Source organism: Brachyhypopomus gauderio, unplaced genomic scaffold (genome assembly GCF_052324685.1).
Source record: "Brachyhypopomus gauderio isolate BG-103 unplaced genomic scaffold, BGAUD_0.2 sc148, whole genome shotgun sequence".
Taxonomy (NCBI): Eukaryota; Metazoa; Chordata; class Actinopteri; order Gymnotiformes; family Hypopomidae; genus Brachyhypopomus; species Brachyhypopomus gauderio.
In genome coordinates this window covers 122,054-141,055 of record NW_027506969.1, presented here as the reverse complement: position 1 = coordinate 141,055, position 19,002 = coordinate 122,054, and the positions used below count along the sequence as shown (strand labels likewise).

Sequence of the window (19,002 nt, the reverse complement as noted above, 5' to 3'; positions counted from 1 at the left end):
GACACACACCTGGCGGAGCTACTGCACAGGTGTGAGTAGCAGCTCTCGCGTCTGAAGGACGATTTCTAGCAGCAGTTCTAGTGTGTTGTTGTGTGTTCATTTTTCCTTATGTTCTTTTTGTTTCTATGCTTTAAGTGTTTCGAGATGTTAATACAAGTCTGTCATCTCTGTCAGGTATGTAGGTGTAGCTTGTGCTGACATGACAGTAATAGAACCCTCTGTTTCCCGAGACCGCATGGCGCCTCGTCTTAACCATGACTACTTCAACCCGCGTGTAATGGATGTGACTTTCATATTTTGCAGCACATTTTAAATCATTACAGTACAAGACTGGTGAAGAAATTATTAAACCTTTAAATCTCTGGCCTGTGTTCAGCATACTTTAGATAGACAGAGAAATAAACAGATTGACAGACAGATGACTGAGATGTTCAAAAGTCACAAAATACAAGTCCAAATTAAGTCACAAGACTTTAGGCTGGAGTCTAAATCAAGTCTCAAGTCAATACCAGGATAAACTGGGGGAGAGATCATTTTATATATGACCTTGGGGCCTCTGCCCGTTATCGCCAATACCACTGAGATTTTTTTTTTTATGTAAGCGCCAGTCTTAGAATGACATAGAATGTGATTTAACAATTACATGAAAGCTTTTAATCCCTTCAAGAAGAGCCTCAAAACCTGTTTAGATTCGTATTTAGTTAAGGAACTTTGATGGTTAATTATTTTATTACTTTATCACATTTTTCTTAATTACATTTTGTTTATTATTCTAATTATTATTCTAAGTGTTGCCATGTTATTTTTATTGTGTTTTTCTTATATTAATTCTGTAAAGCATTATGTATGAAAGGTGCTATACAAACAAAGACTATTATTAAAACTCTTTCACTCAAATAGTCACAGGAGGAAATTACATCATCCATTTTATTGCAGCATTTTTTAATAAACAAAATACAATGTTTTCAGACTACACAATTACGGGAGTTATTTCCCGGTGATCACGTGCCTCTCTACGCCGTTCTCAGAGATGACGGCGAGCCTCACCACTCCACCACTGGACCCGTCTCTCTCCATGGCCAGAGACAGCGCTGGACACAACACAACACACACGTCAGCTCTCTGCCTCTTACACACACACACACACACACACCTCCCCCTCTCTTCTATGCCCCCCCTCTCTTACCAACCTTGTGCAGTGAACTGTAGACAGTCGTCCTTGCTCATGCCGGCTCTGTAGCTGGAGTCCACAAAGCCGTAGATGTAGCTGCTACCAGATCCTCCCACACACACTGGCTGCCTGGTCAGCATCCCCCCCACAGGCACAGTGTACACCTGCCACACACACAAACCAGGGTGTGGGGGAGGGGTGAGGGAGGGTGTGGGGGAGGAGGAGGGTGTGGGGGAGGAGGGTGTGAGGGGGGAGGAGGGTGTGAGTGAGGAGGGTGTGAGGGAGGGTGTGGAGGGAGGAGGAGGAGGGTGGGGGGGTGAGGGGGAGGAGGAGGGTGTGAGGGGGGAGGAGGGTGTGGGGGAGGGTGTGAGGGAGGAGGGTGTGGGGGAGCAGGGTGTGGAGGGTGTGAGGGGGGAGGAGGGTGGGGGTGTATACATGAGGGCTTTGTCAAAGCAGCACTCACCTGCCCACCCCTCCGTCTGTCCCAGCCAGCCACAATGATCCCTGCCATTAGCTCCTCCCTGTACCTATAGCACATCTCTCTAAAGAGATTAGCAGCTGTCTGGACCAATGGGGGCTCGTTCAGTTCAATACTGTATGGAGCAGAAGGAAAACTGTGAGATCTAATAACTGAACTCTGACGTGAGAGTTTGAGTTACACGTACCCGTGGAAGCCCAGCTGGTAAGTGACGGCGTCAGCGATGGCCTGAGTGTCAGCTGCAGACCCGGACCGACAGCAGAAGATGGAGTGATGAATTGGGGTGAGCTTGTCCGTCACCCTGTTAGCTACGTATGCACTGCACACAACACGTTTAAGGACTGTTAAATCTGTGGCGTATGAAAGCTTAACATTAACTTTAATATCACGGGCATATAGTGTGAGGCTGAACATGAACTTACCCTGTGGTGGTTCGAGAATCTGCGCCAATTACAACTCCCCCATCAAACTCCACGGCCATGATAGTGGTCTGCACAGGTAGAACCAGTTGTGTGTTACTAACAGTGTTAGGAACGTTTCTTTAAAAAAGTAATTAGTTATAGTTACTCACTACTTGTTCAAAAAAGTAACTGAGTTAGTAACTGAATTACTCTATAATAAAAGTAACTCGTTACCAGGGAAAGTAACTATTTGCATTACAGTAAAAAAAAAGTTATATGCCAATGAATAAGGATTTTTTGAAAAAGCAGTTTTCACAGTCAGTTGAAATGAGTAGATCAGAAAGGTGTTTAACTTTTGATATTTATTGCACATCAACAGACCAGTGCAGGATAAAATCCTTTAAAATCCCAAATCTTTGTAAAAAAAATAAATAAAAGTAAACAGTTACACTATATAAAGTGCATTTACAGGGTTGCCAACTCTCACACATTGAGCGTGAGACACGCATTTGACCGTCTTCACACGCTCTCACGCCACACTTCCGATATCTCACGCCGAAAAAAATCTAGTTTATTTACCTCTGATCCACATCTATGATTCAATGAGTTACTAGTTCGCTCTAGTATCTATCAAATTAAATTAAATTCTCTCAACCTGAGACAACTGGTTTGTTCACAAAAGAAGTAAACTTAACAATAAAACCTCTATTCTTAATTAAATAAATCAAATACCCAGTCTGGTAGACATTCAGGAACTTCAAGTATTTTCTTAAATAATGTTTATATCACCACCTTGAAAATGCTAATTTTTCTTCAGCTTGCTCCTGACTCGCCATTTCTGCCTCTTCTCCGTTTGGTGCGTCACTGGTTGTGCTTCGGCGCACATGTAAAAACACTGGCTCTGATTGGCTACCATAACGCTGCCTTAGCCTTACTGTCTTGTTAAGTTAAACAGGTGTTACACAGATAACTGTGACCTATCGAGATCTGTTACTCCTCACTAGCCTGGGCAGGGGTCCGCTTGCATTACTGTTAGTATATCATTATATAGTAACACACCGCTTTTAATGACCAGTAACGTCAACGGCGTTGTAACGACAGGAAAAGTAATTAATTATATTATCCCGTTACCAACACTGGTTACTAACTGGTACAATACGAGGTCGAGGTTTTATGCTGTAGCTACTTACTTATGGTAAGAGGAATTACTTCAGAACAAGCAGTTAGCTCACGGTCCCAAAAGTTTAAATACGTCACTGCAACCTACCTGGGTTATATGACTTAGCTACACTGCTAACATAGCTAGCTGGCATAGCTAGTTAACCACAGAGTTGGCGATTAGGCCTGCGAATCTTTGGGAATCCCACGATTCGATTCAGAATCGATTCTTGGGGTAACAATTCGATTTCTTCCCGATTCTTTCATATCCCAACGATTCGATTAAAAAAACGATTATTTTCCGATTCAAAAACTATTCTCAATTCAAAACGAGCTACTCCGGTCTGCTGGCATGAAAGCAGAGTACATTTATAAAGATATTATAATTGTAAAGGTTTTATCAACATATTGCAATAATGTAAACACACAAAGGTAAATCCAAGACAACATGTCTGTTTGAGGCTGACACTCAGAACACTACATTAAACTAATAAAACTGTAGTAAAGTAAATAAAATTGGTAGGCTTAGGCTAGGTGCCAGAACTGGCCACTACTCAAAAATTTTATTATACAAAAATACTGCTCTTTCTGTAAAAACAACAAATTGCTTCGTACAAGAATTAGGCTTAGGCTAGCTGCCTGTTTCTGAGAACATGCCACTTCCAGAAACAAAATTACACGTTTTTCCTTAACAAATCACAAAAATAAAAAATATATGAAAGTGCTTCCAAAAATAAAAGTGCTGTTACATTAATAAAATGGGTATGTATTTTCTAAAAGCCGCATATATCTACTGAACTGAACACATTTAACTGAACGGTTTCTGATCTGAACGGGGCCTGTAGCATTTCATGTGTGACAGATTTGGCTTGTGTGTTGTGTTGAATTCAGACTCCCCTCGTTTATCCGCATAAAGACGCTACAGATTATATTGTTGATTTATGTTTCTATGCATAAATAAGAGCTAGACTTTATCCATCATTCACCTCTGACCACATGACTTCGCAGTATTACAGCAGTATTATGTCTAAATATCTAGTTAGGACAAAACTAGAGTGCTCAATGAACTAAGTATTTTTATTTTAACTTTATTTTACCAGGAGTTATAATCATTGTAACTTCTGAATATCATCTGTAGTGTCTTTATGGGTGTGCAAACGATCAAGCCCATTCTAACCCGGGCCGGGTTGACGGTAAAATCTAAAGTGTTTCCAAATGGTTGCTGTGGACCGCAGAGCCGTTTGGACTTCATAGCGGCGCAACAACAAATACCGTACACTACACAACCCGCTGTAGCTTTACTAGCATGCCTGCACATAGTCAAAGCTGTTTCCTTGTTTTGCCTAGCACTACGGTGGCTGAGAAGGCACACACACACACCCGAAAAAAAAAAAATCGATAAAAAAAAAAATATGAGAATCGATTCTGAATCGTTCAATATTAGAAACGCGATTCGAGCTCGAATAGATTTTTTCCTGCACCCCTATTGGCGATACCGAGTAAAATGTAGTAAGCGTAGCCACGGACGTAGTTTTGGGGGGGGAAGGGGGGGACATGTCCCCCCCACTTTTTCAAAAGCCGGTTTTGGTCCCCCCCAGTTTTTACAGTTAAAACCAAATATTTAAGTAGCGACGAAGTCATGTCCCCCCCACTTTTTAACGGTTAAAAAAACAAAATCCAAATAGCGACAAATCTAGCACTAGGATCATGCAGCTCCGAGCTCAGCCACCCCCCCCCCCCCCCCCCGCTCAACAATTTTTGTTCACAGCGCTCAACAATTTTCATTCAACATCCCCCCCCCCCCCCCCACCGCTCAACAGTTCGCCACCCCAGGTTGTGTCCCCCCCACTTATGAAATCAAAACTACGTCCATGAGCGTAGCAAATACCCAAAAGTCAAGTGCAGAGTGAGGGTGAGGTGAGCCCGCTCTCTCTCCAGAACCACACAATACTTCACGGACAGCCCCACTCTCTCTCTCGCTAGAACCACACAGTACCCCGCCCAGAGCCCCACTCTCTCTCCAGAACAGGGGCGGACTGGGGAGAAAAAGTGGCCCGGGAGACTGGCCCACTATATATATATATTGTGTGTGTGTGTGTGTGTGTGTGTGTGTGTGTGTATACTGTATATGAATCTATACATGGCATGTAGTGTATATGACGGCGTTTATTGTCATATGGACAATATTAATTCCAGCAATAATATGATTACAATATTGGCTTTTAAATAGTCCACCATAAGACCACCAAACAAGTTGTTAAATAGTCCACCATAAGACCACCAAACAAGTGCACGCAAAGTGCATCCTAAAGAACAACCTACAACTCTAACGTGGGTATTTCTTCCTCTTACCTATTTGTGGTGGTTAGTTTTAATCTAAGAATTTCAATAGCTTTAAAAAAACGCAGTGCGCAGTGCTCTGGAACCTTTAGGACCGCCACTTGCGTCCGTGTTAACCGTGTTAAGGTAATTTGTACATGGTGCCTTAGACGTTGCAGAGGCGACAGCAGTACATTTAAAATAACATGTTATCTACAATTTAAACTGCTGTATGTTTTCGTAGTCCGGCCCGTATTTTCTGGGACAAGTTGGTTTTTTTCTGATCTCCGCTGCATACTGTCAGCCCGCACCAGCTGGCCCAGTCCGGTCCAACTCGTTCATGTGTTTACAGGCTCAGACCGCGGCCGCGCTGAGCAGGTTTGCCTGACTGGAGCGGGGGAGGTAATAGACACAGTTAAACAGCAGCGTGACTACGGGCCGGGGCCGCAGTGCGCGGCAGTGGCTCCTCCACGGGCTGAGTTAAACCACCGGCGGCCAGCGGCCCGGCGGCCCACCGGCCCACTAACCCATCGGCCCACCGGGGAAATCCCCGGTAGCAATGTATGCCAGTCCGCCCCTGCTCCAGAACCACACAATACTCCACGGACAGCCCCACTCTCTCTCCCCAGAACCACACAGTACCCCGCCGAGAGCCCCTCTCTCTCTCCAGGACCACACAGTACCCCGCCGAGAGCCCCTCTCTCTCTCCAGAACCACACAGTACCCCCGCCGAGAGCCTCTCTCTCTCTCCAGAACCGCACAGTACCCCACCGAGAGCCTCTCCCCCCCCCCCTCCCCAGAACCCCACAGTACCCTGCTGAGAGCCCCTCTCTCTCTCCAGAACCACACAGTACCCCGCCGAGAGCCCCCCTCTCTCTCCAGAACCACACAGTACCCCGCCGAGAGCCCCACTTTCTCTCCAGAACCATACAGTACCCCACCGAAAGCCTCTCTCTCTCCAGAACCACACAGTACCCCACCGAGAGCCTCTCTCTCTCTCCAGAACCACACAGTACCCCACCGAGAGCCTCTCTCTCTCTCCAGAACCACACAGTACCCCACCGAGAGCCTCTCTCTCTCTCTCCAGAACCGCACAGTACCCCACCGAGAGCCTCTCTCTCTCTTCTGCCCTCAGTTAACTGTTCTGTAATCAACCTAGACAGCGAGCTAAACATTAAAGGACTCAGCAATGATGAGACGATGTGACGTTGTTTTGTTCTTTACTGAGACCCTTTTTACTGTAAAACTGTAACAAAACGAGAATTGACAATGTACATAAATGTTTGTCATAAAATAAATACACTTCCATAAACATACTGTCACAAGTCATTACACAAATGAACATTTACGTGCCCTTTAGCCAAAACTAACATAAACAGAACTGAATCGTGAAAGAAACTACAATCAAACAGACAAAAAAAGCTATTTGACATACGACAAGCTATTGTGTGGTTCTTACACTTACAGATTATGATTTGCCAAGGCTCACAGGTGATATGAAGATTTATTTTTTGTGCTCGAATGGCCGTTTTCTAATCTCCAAATGTACAAATGTAGCAAGGGTGCCCCTTGTGGCGCAAAAGAGAATTAAAATGTTGACCAACCGGGTCTCGCTGCAAGTGTACGGGACAGAACACTCTCTCTCCCCCCCCCTCTCTCCCCAGAACCCCACAGTACCCTGCTGAGAGCCCCTCTCTCTCTCTCCAGAACCGCACAGTACCCTGCCGAGAGCCCCTCTCTCTCCAGAACCGCACAGTACCCCGCAAAGAGCCCCTCTCTCTCTCCAGAACCACACAGTACCCGGCTGAGTGCCCCTCTCTCTCCAAAACCACACAGTACCCCGCAGAGAGCCCCTCTCTCTCCAGAACCACACAGTACCCTGCTGAGAGCCCCTCTCTCCCTCCAGAACCACACAGTACCCCACCGAGAGCTCCTCTCTCTCTCTCCCCCTCTCTCTCTCTTTCTCCCTCTCTCTCTCTCTCTCTCTTTCTCCCTCTCTCTCTCTCTCTCTCTTTCTCCCTCTCTCTCTCTCCCTCTCTCTCTCTCTCTCTCTCAATTCAATTCAATTCAATTCAAGGTGCTTTATTGGCATGACAAATATTGCTTCATTTGTATTGCCAAAGCCTGAACACTTAAAATATTAGTAACACTAGATAAAAGTTGGGCTCACAACTCTAAACATTACAAAATTGTTAAGGAGTAAACAACAGGTAAAATGAATATATACATACACATAAATACATTTCCCTAATTAAATAACAAAATCAGAAGTTGAAATCAAATAATACATGCATAAGGGGGTAAGAAGGGGAACCACATGTATATTTACATACATCAAAGACGTGTGTGTGTGTGTGTGTGTGTGTATGCGTATATGTGTGTATGTGTGTGCGCGTATGTGTGATCACTCACTGTCCCTCTCACGGTGGCAGGCCATGACGTATTGTGCTGCGAGTGTGCAGCAGTCTCTGTGCTCTCCTAGTAGGTAGGGGAGTTTCTCTAGATCAGATAGGCTGTTGAATGCGGGGTGTTTATTGATGAATTTTATGTAAAATTTGTTTCGAATATCAGTGAATTTTTGGCATTCTGTCAGGAAATGCAGCTCTGTTTCAATTTTACCCATCTTGCACTGTTGGCAAGTTCTGTTTTCTTGGGGCACCCATGATCTTCTGTGCCTGCCAGTCTCTATAGCCAGGTTGTGCTGGCTGAGTCTGTACCTCGTCAGGGTGGTTCTCAGTTTCAGATCAGTCACTGTGCTCAGGTACTCTGCCACAGTGTACTGTCTCTTTAGGGCCAGATAACATTGCATTCTACTTTGTGATTTTGTCTGGTTTTCCCAGTGTTCTGTGTATGTTTCTCTCAGATTAGCTGTAATGTTGTTGGTTCTGATCAGATTGGTCTTGATTTCCTGGTCCTGAATCTGGTGAGTGTTAGTGTGTGAGTGTGTGTTAGTGAGTGTTAGTGTGTAGTTCAGGACCAGCTGAGTGAGGGGATCTTTGTTCTCTTTGCTCAACTCCTGGTACTGCAGGGCTTTATAATGGTATGAGTGGGGGTCACTGTGCTTCAGGTGCGTCCAGAATTTGATTGCCCTTTTGTGTATTTTTATCAGTGATGGGTATTGGCCTAATTCTGCTCTGCATGCGTTGTTGGTGGTGTTCCTGTGGACCTTTAGGATATTTTTATAGAATTCTGCATGCAGAGTCTCTGTTGGATGTTTGTCCCATTTGTCAAATTGTTGATTTGTAAGCAGACCCCACACCTCGCAGCCATAAAGGGCAATTGGTTCAATTACAGATTCAAAAATTTTTAACCAAATTTTGATTGGAATTTCTGCAAAGATTTGTCGTTTTATGGCGTAAAAAGCCCTGCGAGCTTTACCTCTCAGTTCATTCACTGCCTGATTAAAACTTCCTGAAGAACTTATTTTGATGCCTAAATAATTATAGGTTGAGGAGTGTCTAATTTCCTCTGAGCCTAATCTAAATCTAGATGTGTGTTTTGATCCCTGAGATCTGGGTCCTTTCTGGAATATTACTATACTTGTCTTTTTGAGGTTTACTGCCAGGGCCCAGTTCTGGCAGTACTGCTCCAGCAGGTCCAGGTTCTGCTGTAGACCTTGCTCAGTGGGGGACAGCAGAACCAGGTCGTCTGCATAGAGCAGGAATTTGATCTCCGAGTCGTGCAGAGTGAGACCAGGAGCTGTGGATTGTTCTAATATTTTTGCCAATTCATTAATATAGATATTAAATAGTGTTGGGCTTAAACAGCAGCCCTGTCTCACTCCGCGCTCCTGAGAGAAGGAGTTTGTTTGTTTATTGCCAATTTTTATTCCACACTTATTTCCTGTGTACATTGATTTAATTAGATCATATGTTTTACCCCCTATACCACTTTCAAGAAGTTTGTAAAATAATCCCTGGTGCCAAATAGAATCAAAAGCCTTTTTAAAGTCTATAAAGCATGCAAAAAATTTGTTTTTATTTTGGACAACGTATTTATCAATTAGAGTGTGTAGGGTGTAAATATGATCAGTGGTGCGGTAATTTGGTAAGAATCCAATTTGACTTCTACTCTCTCTCTCTCTCTGCTGATCTGTCTCATCCTGACAGTCTCATACAGCTAAAACGGACGCGCGTGCCCGCTACGGTTAGTTTCCTACGTGACTAAGTTTGGTCTACTGATTAAAGGAGATACCGGGTCTCCTCACCCCGGTGCTGACGGCCCGGCGCCTCCAGTCCGGTGATGAATCACTAACGGATCCGCGCTGCACGCGCCTCACCGCCGGCGACGCCATCTTGATCTACTGTTTGGGTCCGCTGGCCAAGCGGGTCCTTCTCGGGAGGAAGGTGTCTAAAGATTATGCCTGTTACAGAAACCTCGTAACATGTTTGTGTTTGACGAACAAATAAACATAAATCATATAACAAAATGTTTGTAATAGTAATAAATATTCATCGAATCGATGTCAATATGTGGCCTGTTCTATATATATATAAACAAAAAGAAATAAGCTTTTTCAGGCAATATTGAATATGCATTTTTTTCAACCCGTTGGAGGTCCTTCTGAATGAACACGGAAGCGTTTGGCTAGAACAAGGTAAACAGATGCGTCTCTACACAACACTAAACACTAAAATACAACATTAACACTCTACAATACAACACTAACACACTAAAACACAACATTAACACTCTAAAATACAACACTTAAACACAACACCGACACTACCACAACACCTCCCGCGACATGGTCGTGCTGCACCGGGGTGTTTTATTTGAATGTGTGTGTTTTATGTTGTGTGTGATGTGTGTTGGACCAGTGCGTGTTTGTTCAGAATAGTCAAATTAAGGGTCACAAACAGATCAGGAATTCACTTACACCGTGTCGATACATTAAACATGGGCTAAGATGGCATTGCTGTTTGTGAGTATTAATATGAAGCTATAGAACAGGCGATGATGGTGACTGATCCGTGATCTTGGGTCTTGCAGATGACGGTGCATAATCTGTACATATTTGACCGCAACGGCACCTGCCTGCACTACAGTGAGTGGAACAGGAAGAAGCAAGCGGGGATTTCTAAAGAGGAGGTGAAGTCAAAGACCACCAAGCACACACGATTCTCCCTTCGCAGTAGCTGTGAGACTCGTGTGTGTGTGTGTGTGTGTGTGTGAGAGCTCGTTTGTGTATGAGATTCAGCTGTTTGTGTTTTGTGTGTATGAGTCTTAGCTTTTGTGTTATGTTTAGGAGTTCAAGCTCATGTATGGAATGCTGTTTTCCATTCGGTCCTTTGTCAGCAAGATGTCTCCCCTCGATATGTATCCTTTAACTGGACATGAAATGGGACTTTGGGGACATTATTGCTGCAGGAGAGCCCAGGCTTTGGGACATTATAGCTGTAGTGTTTGTCTCCACAGCAGATCCGTGGTGTGTGTTTAGGTTGTGTGTGTGTGGCTTGTGTGAAACGTGTTTGTGTTCTGCAGTTGTGTCTGTTGCTTCCTTGAGCATTCCACGCCAGGAAAGAAGGATTTATGTCCTTCCAGACGAGTCGTTATAAACTCCACTACTATGAGACTCCAACAGGCATCCGGCTGGTGATGAACACAGACCTGGGTGTCCCCAACTGCAGAGACATCCTGCATCAGATATACAGCACGGTGGGTGTGTGCATGCGCATACATTCAATTAATATACAGTACAGAGAGAATGTGTCTGTCGCAGAACGAGTCGGGCGTACAGATGAAAACGCCCTCTGCCTCCTTCTGTAGGTTTATGTGGATTGTGTAGTGAGGAATCCTCTGTGTGTGCTGGGGGAGACGCTGCAGAGTGAACTCTTCACCAGCCGCCTGGACACCTTCATTAGAGCTCTGCCTTTCTTTGGTGTCCGCGCTGCCTAGGATGAACCACACATGGGTGTGTGTGTGTGTGTGTGTGTGTGTGTGTCCGGATACTGTTTAAAATATTTTTTGTATGAATTGTTCTCTGCAGCCTCTGGCTGATCAGTGCATTAGCTACTGTTCAATGTGAATCTAAATATTAATAAATGATTCCAAATTCACATGAAGCTGGGTTTTTTTTTTTTTTTTGTCTGGTTTATGGGTACAGTCTGTAATGTGTTTAATAAATAATGTGTCTATTATAGGGACAGGACTAGGGTTAAGAGTTGGGTTTGGAGTTAAGTTTGCTGGGAAGCTGTTGGGAAGCTTCACTAGTTACTGTTAATTACTTGTATATGTATGATGTATCTTGCAAATTAGGGGCAGTCATGGTCCTGTGGTAGGGAACTGGTCTTGTTCTTGGAGGGTCGTGGGTTCGATTTCCAGACCTGAGGCCATGACTGAGGTGCCCTTGAGCAAGGCACCTAACCCCAACTGCTCCCCGGGCGCTGGGCTAGGGCTGTCCACCGCTCTGGGCACGTGTGCACCACAGCCCCCTAGTAATCACTAGTGTGTGTGTTTGTGTTCTGACTGCACAGATGGGTAAAAAGCAGAGGACAAATTTTGTTTGCCATGAAAAAAATCACAATTGACAAACATGGCACATATGGTATGTGTAATGTATTAGACCATCTAGACTGGGATTAGCAGGCTTCATACGCCTGTCTCTCCATACGCCTGTCTCTCCATACGCCTGTCTCTTCTGTAGCCAAAACGTGGTTGGGTCTGTTACTCAAAAAAAACGAACTTCATAAACTCAGTAACGACCTCTTTATTTCACTCTTTTCTCCTCAACAACATCCTTCCTCCTTTCCCGCCCACCAAACTCTCCTCCCCCTTCTCCCTTCATATTAAAAGTCTTCCTTCTAAATAATGGCCCTAACCTTTAAGACTGAACATGTTACAAACAATGTTAGGTTATATGAATAAACAAATATTGCCTGTCTATTTACTAGGAGTTTAAACTCCTTCACTTAAAAAAAAAAAATAGGTGTATCCAGATAGAACAGACTCCTTTTACCCATTTAAACAACGGAATAAACTGAAACAATAAATATAACTTTGCATAACGGTATAACGTCTTTTCAAAAATTATATATATTTTAAGTTTCCATTGTCTGACACTCAGGGCTTGAAGCAACTTGTAAGGTGATGCCCCCTTTTTGGTAAGACAGTCTGCAAGCTGTTCCTTTGTACTGTGCCACAGCACACGTTCAACCTTCTGTGTTTGTACGAGTTCTTTGATGCTGCTTATCTCCAGACGAAGCCGTTTCTCAGTGACTGACTTTGTGGACTTCAGCGCATCGGAAAGTGAATGATTATCTGTGACACACATAATGGGTGGAGCATGTTCAGTGTCCCCAGTAGTTAGTTCAGAGAACAGAGTGGCCAAGAAAATGGCATTATCAATTCCATCAGAGAGTGCTAGTGTTTCACCAGCAAGTGTGCTCCACACAATCCTCTTGACTGCCAAGAAAGGGGTGAAAAGTTTCCATCTTCTCCCATTAGAACAATCATATGTCCTCCTTGAGTGCCACCATCTGAAACGAGGCATCACTGAACACTCAATTTGAGTGCATTGTCTGCCTAAGTGTTGGAAATTTAGAACTACTTTCTTGGACTTAAGCTTACATATTGTTCTGTTTGCTTCATGGATTGTCTGCACAGTTGCATTTTTGAAGCTTGATCCCAAATGACTAGCATCAAACATGGCATCTGGCCTACTTTGTCTTGCTACCCAAAGAATTTGGCCAATTTTTGATCGGAGTTCTCCCCGTGGTTCTTCCTCATACCCAAGAGATCTTTGCCTCGCTCATTAGGGCCCTAGAGCTGAGGCTGAGGTTAAAATTAGAGCTAGGGTTAGGGATAAAATTAGGGTTAGGCTTCCTGCTAAAATGCTTTGAGACCATGTTTATTTTTAAAACTGAAATCTACATACATTTTAAATTCATTAACTGAACTGATTAGATAGAACAAACAAACTCTTGAAAGGCTTTTAATAAACCAAAATAATTTTAATAAGATAATAATTAAACAATTGCTTTATTTATTGCTTGAATATTAATGAAGTTTATGCAATACGGTTGACTCCAGTTGACCCTAACCCAGTTACAATGGAATTTGCTGCGGACCAATGAAAACTGGAATTCGGGCCGCAGTTAGACACCCCTGAACTCCTAAACCCTAACTTACTAACTCCCTAAACCCCTAGCTCACTAACTCACTAAAACCCTAACTTACTTACTCCCTACATTCCTAACTTACTAACTCCATAAATACTAACTCAGTAACCCATAACCCCCTCTTAGTAACTCTTACCCCCTACCTAAAAATCTCTTAACCATAAACCCCCAAACACTAGTTCTTACCCCTAAAATGATTCAGCCTCCTGTTAGTGAAGAAACATCACAGTGAGTAGCCCTGAGGGAAGAAACAGAAGTGAATATCAGAATCATGAGTGACTGTCATGGTGGAGTGTTTCATGCAGCAGCCCCGTGATCTGTAGGTGTTGCACTGGATGGAACATCTCACCTAGCACATAAGAACACACCAGCTTCTGCATCACCGTGACATGGGCATGAGATGGAACCATGGCACTGGGCTCACTGTGGAGGGGGAGCATTAAGACTGTGACACACACCAGACCCATCACAACATACATGAGGAACTGGATGGTACTCTCCGCTGAATAAAGACAAAACAGAAATAACCAATGTGATCCCTCATCAATGTGATCAATGTCTCCCTCTCACCCTCTCTCACCTCTTGGGTGGTTGTAGAATGTTGGAGATGTACTGCTGGGTAACGCAAGGGCCGTTCTTGCTCTGAGCTGTGGATTCTCCTGCCCTCTTTCTCTCTCACTGCCCTCTCTGAGTTCTGTCAGTACCTCCCTGCTACCCTGTTGCCCTTCAGCCCCCCACACATCCACTCTGAAGCGATTCCTCCTGCCCCAGTGCCGCTGGCTCACGTCCATCTGTCTTATCACGCTACACACAAACAGAGGAATGCTGGGATATGTAGTTCCACAAAGTTATAATGTGCTTCGAGAGGCAGTTTGGACTCACATATCTACACAAGAGCGAGCTCTTACACTTCCCACAGCCTCCACCACGGAGTACAGGGAGGGAGCAGTACCCAGAACTGACAGAGAGAGAGAAACACTATATTAGAGATTAATGTTCATTTGTATATTACTTCTGTTTTGCAGCAATAAAAGGAGGTTAATCTGGATTTCCTCTTATAATTTCAAAATAACCATTCCCTCATAATCTCATAATTACCTTTAGAATTACATCACTTTTATTCAGTTCTGCTCTCTCAAAACACTGGCCACACACACACACACACACACACACACACACACACACACACACACACACACACACACACACACGCGCACACACACACATATTCACATACATACATACAAATACACAAACACACACACACACACACACACACACACACACACTCACTCACTCACGTATGCACACACATACACACATACTCACGTATTCACATACATACATACATACATACAAATACACACACACACACACACACACACTTCCTCACTCTTAAAGTGCAGGGGAAAGTTGCAGGGGTTGTAGAGGGTGAGAACTCTACGTTGTGTGCTGTGCTGATTGGAGTAAAACACCAGCTCTGTAGGAAAAACAAGCACAGGAACACCGTGGATTCCGGTGCCCCTTCTGCCCCATCTGCACCCTTCTCCTGTCCTCTCCTCATCTCTCGCGCACACACGGTTCCCGTCGTCGTGGTTCTCCATGGCCAGCTGAAGTGGAGCTCATGGCTGCTAGCTACCCAACACTGGCAGATACAAGCGGCTGGGTGTTAGACGACGCCATCTGGTGGTAACACATAGAAGTGAAAGTGAAACTATTGAAATCGATTAATATAAAAGGCAACAAGACCACCTATGCTGCACAGACCGTTGTGTTGTCGTATATATCGTATATAACAGGTTTTATTTTTCGAAAATACTTTCCGCAGTAGGAATCACGGGGAAGGGCGGGTTGAACTGGCCTTCATACGGTTACACACCAGTAGTTTGACAGGTTTTAACCAACGTCGTTTGGGACGTTTTCTCAAAATGAAACTTAAAGCACAGCAATAGTCTATCAGAGGTGTTTAAATGTGCACTTTATACATATTATAAGGACAAACTGCAAAACTCGACGTGTTTATGGCTCACCCTGTGTCCTGCAGACCTGTCGCTCCGTCCTCCTACACCAGAAAACCCAAACCCGACTCCGTCCGGCTGCCCGTTTCCGTGTTGTGTTCTTTGGAGGTGTATAGGTCACGACAGGTCTGTCCTTCACGGTGAGGGTACGCGGTTAGAAAACGAGGGTGTAACGGACCTGCGAAATATTCACACGACAAACTACCAGAGCGAGAAGAGAATTATTATCTTTTAATACCAGAACTGCACTAAGCACCAGTGAGATGAGTGTAAAAGAGATTAATTCTGACTGATCTTCACATGTATGAAGAAGCATATATGAAGTAAATATGAAGAAATAGGATATTTTAAATATCTCAAAAGTATTAATAAAAATACTGATCTTTCGTATCGGTGTCTGACCACTAAACACAATACAACCCTAATCTGTATCACAACCCTCATCTGTTTGTGGAATTCAGTTTTAAAACTGAAAAATAGAAGTAGAAAAAAGTAGAAATACACAGACACAGAAAACACATATACAAATACACAAATACCTGATACACATATACAAATACACAAACAAAAATACATGAATAAACATAAAAGTACAAACAGGAAAGAACGTTTTTTACTCTAAATCAGTTTTACCAACAAATGTTTATGTGCTTGTACATGCACAAGATTGTGCTTGTGGGTTTATTGTTGTCTTGTTTATGTTCTGACAGTTTTTGTGTTTATCTCTGAAAAAAACACAGAGCACAGTGTAATGCTTCAGCCATCCAGCAGAGGGAGCGTTTCTGTACTACAGACCTCCCACACTTTCTTATACTCAAGAATTTCCCCTGCAAGTCTTGCAGGAAGCTGCTTGTGCTACACTGACTATATTGAAGTATCTTGCAGTGTCTTCACGACTTCACTACACAGACACCCACACAAGTTCGGCATCTCTCTCTCACTCTGTGTATCTCTGAGTCTCTCTCACTCTGTGTATCTCTGAGTCTCTCTCACTCTCTCTCACTCTGTGTATCTCTGAGTCTCTCTCACTCTGTGTATCTCTCTCTCTCACTCTGTGTATCTCTCTCTCTCTCTCTCTCTCTCTCTCTCGTTTGCCTAATATGGAAATATCTGAGTGATTTGTAAATTAAACAGTATTAAATGTGTTAACTGTATTGCCAGAGGAAATCTTGTGTATGCATGCAGCAGAGTGAAGATGTAGAGGCAGATAGCAGATGGAGAAAATGGTGGAGCAGATGGAGAAAATGGTGGGGCTGATGGAGAAAATGGTGGGGCAGATGGAGGGAGATGAGCAGTTTTAAGATGGTGCCTCAAAGACTGTTGCACCACTTCCTGTTTGACTCAGGAAGTCAAAACTTCACTACGGAACAACGCACAGAGGTTGTGTGTAGTGGAATATGAGTTCAGACAGAGAACCTGAAAATATCAGGACAGCTCTCACATGGTTGTGTGTGTGTGTGTGTGTGAGAGAGAGAGAGAGAGAGAGAGAGAGAGAGAGAGAGAGAGAGAAAGTGAGAGAGAGGAGAGAGTGTGTGTTGCCTCAACAACTAGAGTTCTACTATACTTTAGCTATAATATACTATGGCTAACGCTGACCCCTACCCCTGACCCCTACCCCTGACCCTACAATATAATATGATAAAAGCAAACTGAGTGAGTGGACACATTTACTTGGAAACACACGTCTTGGTGTTTGGTGTACAACACCAATGTGAGGTATTATTTTAGTGATGTAATCCTGTATCCATTTGAGCCCTTAATAAAATACACTTAGGGGAATGAGTGTTTTAATCTTTGTTCTAATGATATTCCTTTACTATATATCTTACACACACTCTATATACTTCATATATCTTATACACACAGTAACGCAGGCATTTAAATGACCCTGAAGGCTGTGTGTCTGTGTCTTCTGTGTTTATACCCTAAAGGCGTGAATTCTCTTCATTAGTCAGCAAGTGATCACATGTAAGTCTGGAATGTCACCCTGCACACAGGCACATACATGCACCCTTCCAGACAGAAGCAGTGGATCACCAACTAAACCGATGGAATCACAAGCACGTTGCTGCCCCATACGTTAACACACACGTGTACAGGTGAGTTCATGCACACGTGGCACAGCTGTGTTGTATCAGCTGTTAATATTGGACAGAGGTGGATTCTTGTAGGTGAAGAATGTGAAATAATTTTTAAATATTACAGCAGAATAATCTCATGTGTTCACATTGTGGTGAAATTATTGAGTCATTCTCTTGATCACTGAATCAAATGAACGAGAGTGACGCAGATCTTCTTCTGTGTCTTCTGTGTTCTCTTCCTCATAGCGCAAGTAGCTGAACTGCTTGTCTGTACATGTTACTTCAGACCTTTCAGAGATAAAAGCTGTGACATTTGAGAACACAGTGTGTCCACACAGTCCACAGAGTGTGTGTGTAACTCACCTACAGGGTCCACACTGTAATCATACAGGACACAGCTGGAGGAGGAGCTTGCTAATTCTGGCCCATGGTGGTGGGTGGAGCTTGGCAATGCTGGCCTGTGGTGGTGGGTGGAGCTTGCTAATGCTGGCCCATGGTGGTGGGTGGAGCTTGGCAATGCTGGCCTGTGGTGGTGGGTGGAGCTTTGCAATGTTGGCCTGTGGAGGTGGGTGGAGCTTGGCAATGCTGGCCTGTGGAAGTGGGTGGAGCTTGGCAATGCTGGCCTGTGGAAGTGGGTGGAGCTTGGCAATGCTGGCCTGTAGAGGTGGGTGGAGCTTGGTAATGCTGGCCTGTGGAGGTGGGTGGAGCTTGGTAATGCTGGCCTGTGGAGGTGGGTGGAGCTTGGTAATGCTGGCCTGTGGAGGTGGGTGGAGCTGGTTAGTGCTGTTCTCTGTACTCTGAGACTTCATCTTTAGAGTCACAAGCACTGCACATTTCATGTAACCCAACATATGCACTTCCTCTTCCTGCTCTCAGTCTCATATGGCACCATCTGATTGGACCATCTTTTGGTGTCACATAGTGCCCTCTGATTGGTCAAAGTGAAACTGGCCCACTGGCACACATTTCCATTGTGCTGACCAATCAGATCAACAGTTGTGCTGACCTGCTCAGGTCAAAAGTTTTCTCTCTCCCTCTCTCTCTCTCTCCCTCTCTCTCTCTCTCTCCCTCTCTCTCTCTCTCTCTCCCTCTCTCTCTCTCTCCATTTCAGTATGAATAGGCCCATGAGTTTAACGCCCAACGTTGTTTCTCTTCCGATCTCCTCACTCAGGCTTTATTTTGGCAAACAGGATGTTGTGGTTGAGTTGAGCAGAACGTTATCTCTCTCTCTCTCTCTCTCTCTCTCTCTCTCTCTC

The 19,002-nt window shown here is 44.1% G+C and overlaps 3 protein-coding genes across 18 annotated transcripts; 1 reads left to right on the top strand and 2 right to left on the bottom strand.

Annotated features, from left to right (window-relative positions):
- Nucleotides 1–970: 970 nt before the first annotated feature.
- Nucleotides 971–9,855, bottom strand: LOC143500406 (proteasome subunit beta type-6-like). 2 transcript variants are annotated; one of them, XM_076994527.1, is made up of 6 exons: nt 9,735–9,855; nt 2,072–2,139; nt 1,837–1,968; nt 1,635–1,764; nt 1,191–1,335; nt 971–1,091 (listed from the first exon to the last, which is right to left on the bottom strand). In XM_076994527.1, exons 1-6 carry the CDS (start codon nt 9,819–9,821, stop codon nt 988–990), a joined length of 666 nt encoding a protein of 221 aa, XP_076850642.1. In that variant the 5' UTR covers nt 9,822–9,855; the 3' UTR covers nt 971–987. The 2 variants fall into 2 exon arrangements, with proteins under 2 accessions (XP_076850642.1, XP_076850643.1); XM_076994528.1 differs by lacking the exon at nt 9,735–9,855 and adding an exon at nt 6,993–7,147.
- Nucleotides 9,856–10,063: 208 nt separating this feature from the next.
- LOC143500399 (trafficking protein particle complex subunit 1-like) lies at nt 10,064–11,586 on the top strand. Of its 2 annotated transcripts, none has more exons than XM_076994518.1 (5): nt 10,064–10,124; nt 10,520–10,618; nt 10,776–10,846; nt 11,047–11,185; nt 11,297–11,586. In XM_076994518.1, exons 2-5 carry the CDS (start codon nt 10,520–10,522, stop codon nt 11,423–11,425), a joined length of 438 nt encoding a protein of 145 aa, XP_076850633.1. In that variant the 5' UTR covers nt 10,064–10,124; the 3' UTR covers nt 11,426–11,586. The 2 variants fall into 2 exon arrangements, with proteins under 2 accessions (XP_076850633.1, XP_076850634.1); XM_076994519.1 differs by lacking the exon at nt 10,064–10,124 and adding an exon at nt 10,193–10,308.
- Nucleotides 11,587–12,221: 635 nt separating this feature from the next.
- Nucleotides 12,222–15,923, bottom strand: LOC143500410 (motile sperm domain-containing protein 1-like). 14 transcript variants are annotated; one of them, XR_013126778.1, is made up of 9 exons: nt 15,678–15,919; nt 15,041–15,330; nt 14,530–14,605; nt 14,228–14,451; nt 13,997–14,149; nt 13,834–13,885; nt 13,097–13,300; nt 12,902–13,021; nt 12,226–12,787 (listed from the first exon to the last, which is right to left on the bottom strand). XR_013126778.1 is itself a non-coding variant. In XM_076994534.1 (7 exons), the coding sequence occupies exons 2-6, from the start codon at nt 15,249–15,251 to the stop codon at nt 13,857–13,859; spliced, it is 693 nt and encodes a 230-aa protein (XP_076850649.1). In that variant the 5' UTR covers nt 15,252–15,330; nt 15,678–15,919; the 3' UTR covers nt 12,229–13,005; nt 13,834–13,856. The 14 variants fall into 14 exon arrangements, 5 of the variants coding, with proteins under 5 accessions (XP_076850649.1, XP_076850650.1, XP_076850651.1 ...); XR_013126779.1 differs by having other exon boundaries at nt 12,227–12,787; nt 12,902–13,005; XR_013126783.1 differs by having other exon boundaries at nt 12,222–13,021; nt 13,097–13,318; nt 13,997–14,070; nt 15,678–15,923.
- Between the last annotated feature and the right edge of the window lie 3,079 nt (nt 15,924–19,002).

Coding starts and splice junctions, on each gene's coding strand:
- LOC143500406 (XM_076994527.1), bottom strand. CDS start 9,821: ATGGCGTCGCCGGCGGTGAGGCGCGTGCAGCGCGGATCCGTTAGTGAT. Junction 2,140..9,734: donor GCCGGGCCGTCAGCACCGGG/GTGAGGAGACCC, acceptor CTACCTGTGCAG/ACCACTATCATGGCCGTGGA. Junction 1,092..1,190: donor TCTACAGTTCACTGCACAAG/GTTGGTAAGAGA, acceptor TGTTGTGTCCAG/CGCTGTCTCTGGCCATGGAG.
- LOC143500399 (XM_076994518.1), top strand. CDS start 10,520: ATGACGGTGCATAATCTGTACATATTTGACCGCAACGGCACCTGCCTG. Junction 10,847..11,046: donor AAGATGTCTCCCCTCGATAT/GTATCCTTTAAC, acceptor ATTCCACGCCAG/GAAAGAAGGATTTATGTCCT. Junction 11,186..11,296: donor TGCATCAGATATACAGCACG/GTGGGTGTGTGC, acceptor CTCCTTCTGTAG/GTTTATGTGGATTGTGTAGT.
- LOC143500410 (XM_076994534.1), bottom strand. CDS start 15,251: ATGGAGAACCACGACGACGGGAACCGTGTGTGCGCGAGAGATGAGGAG. Junction 14,452..14,529: donor GCTCGCTCTTGTGTAGATAT/GTGAGTCCAAAC, acceptor GTTTGTGTGTAG/CGTGATAAGACAGATGGACG. Junction 13,886..13,996: donor GGTGTGTTCTTATGTGCTAG/GTGAGATGTTCC, acceptor TTCTTCCCTCAG/GGCTACTCACTGTGATGTTT.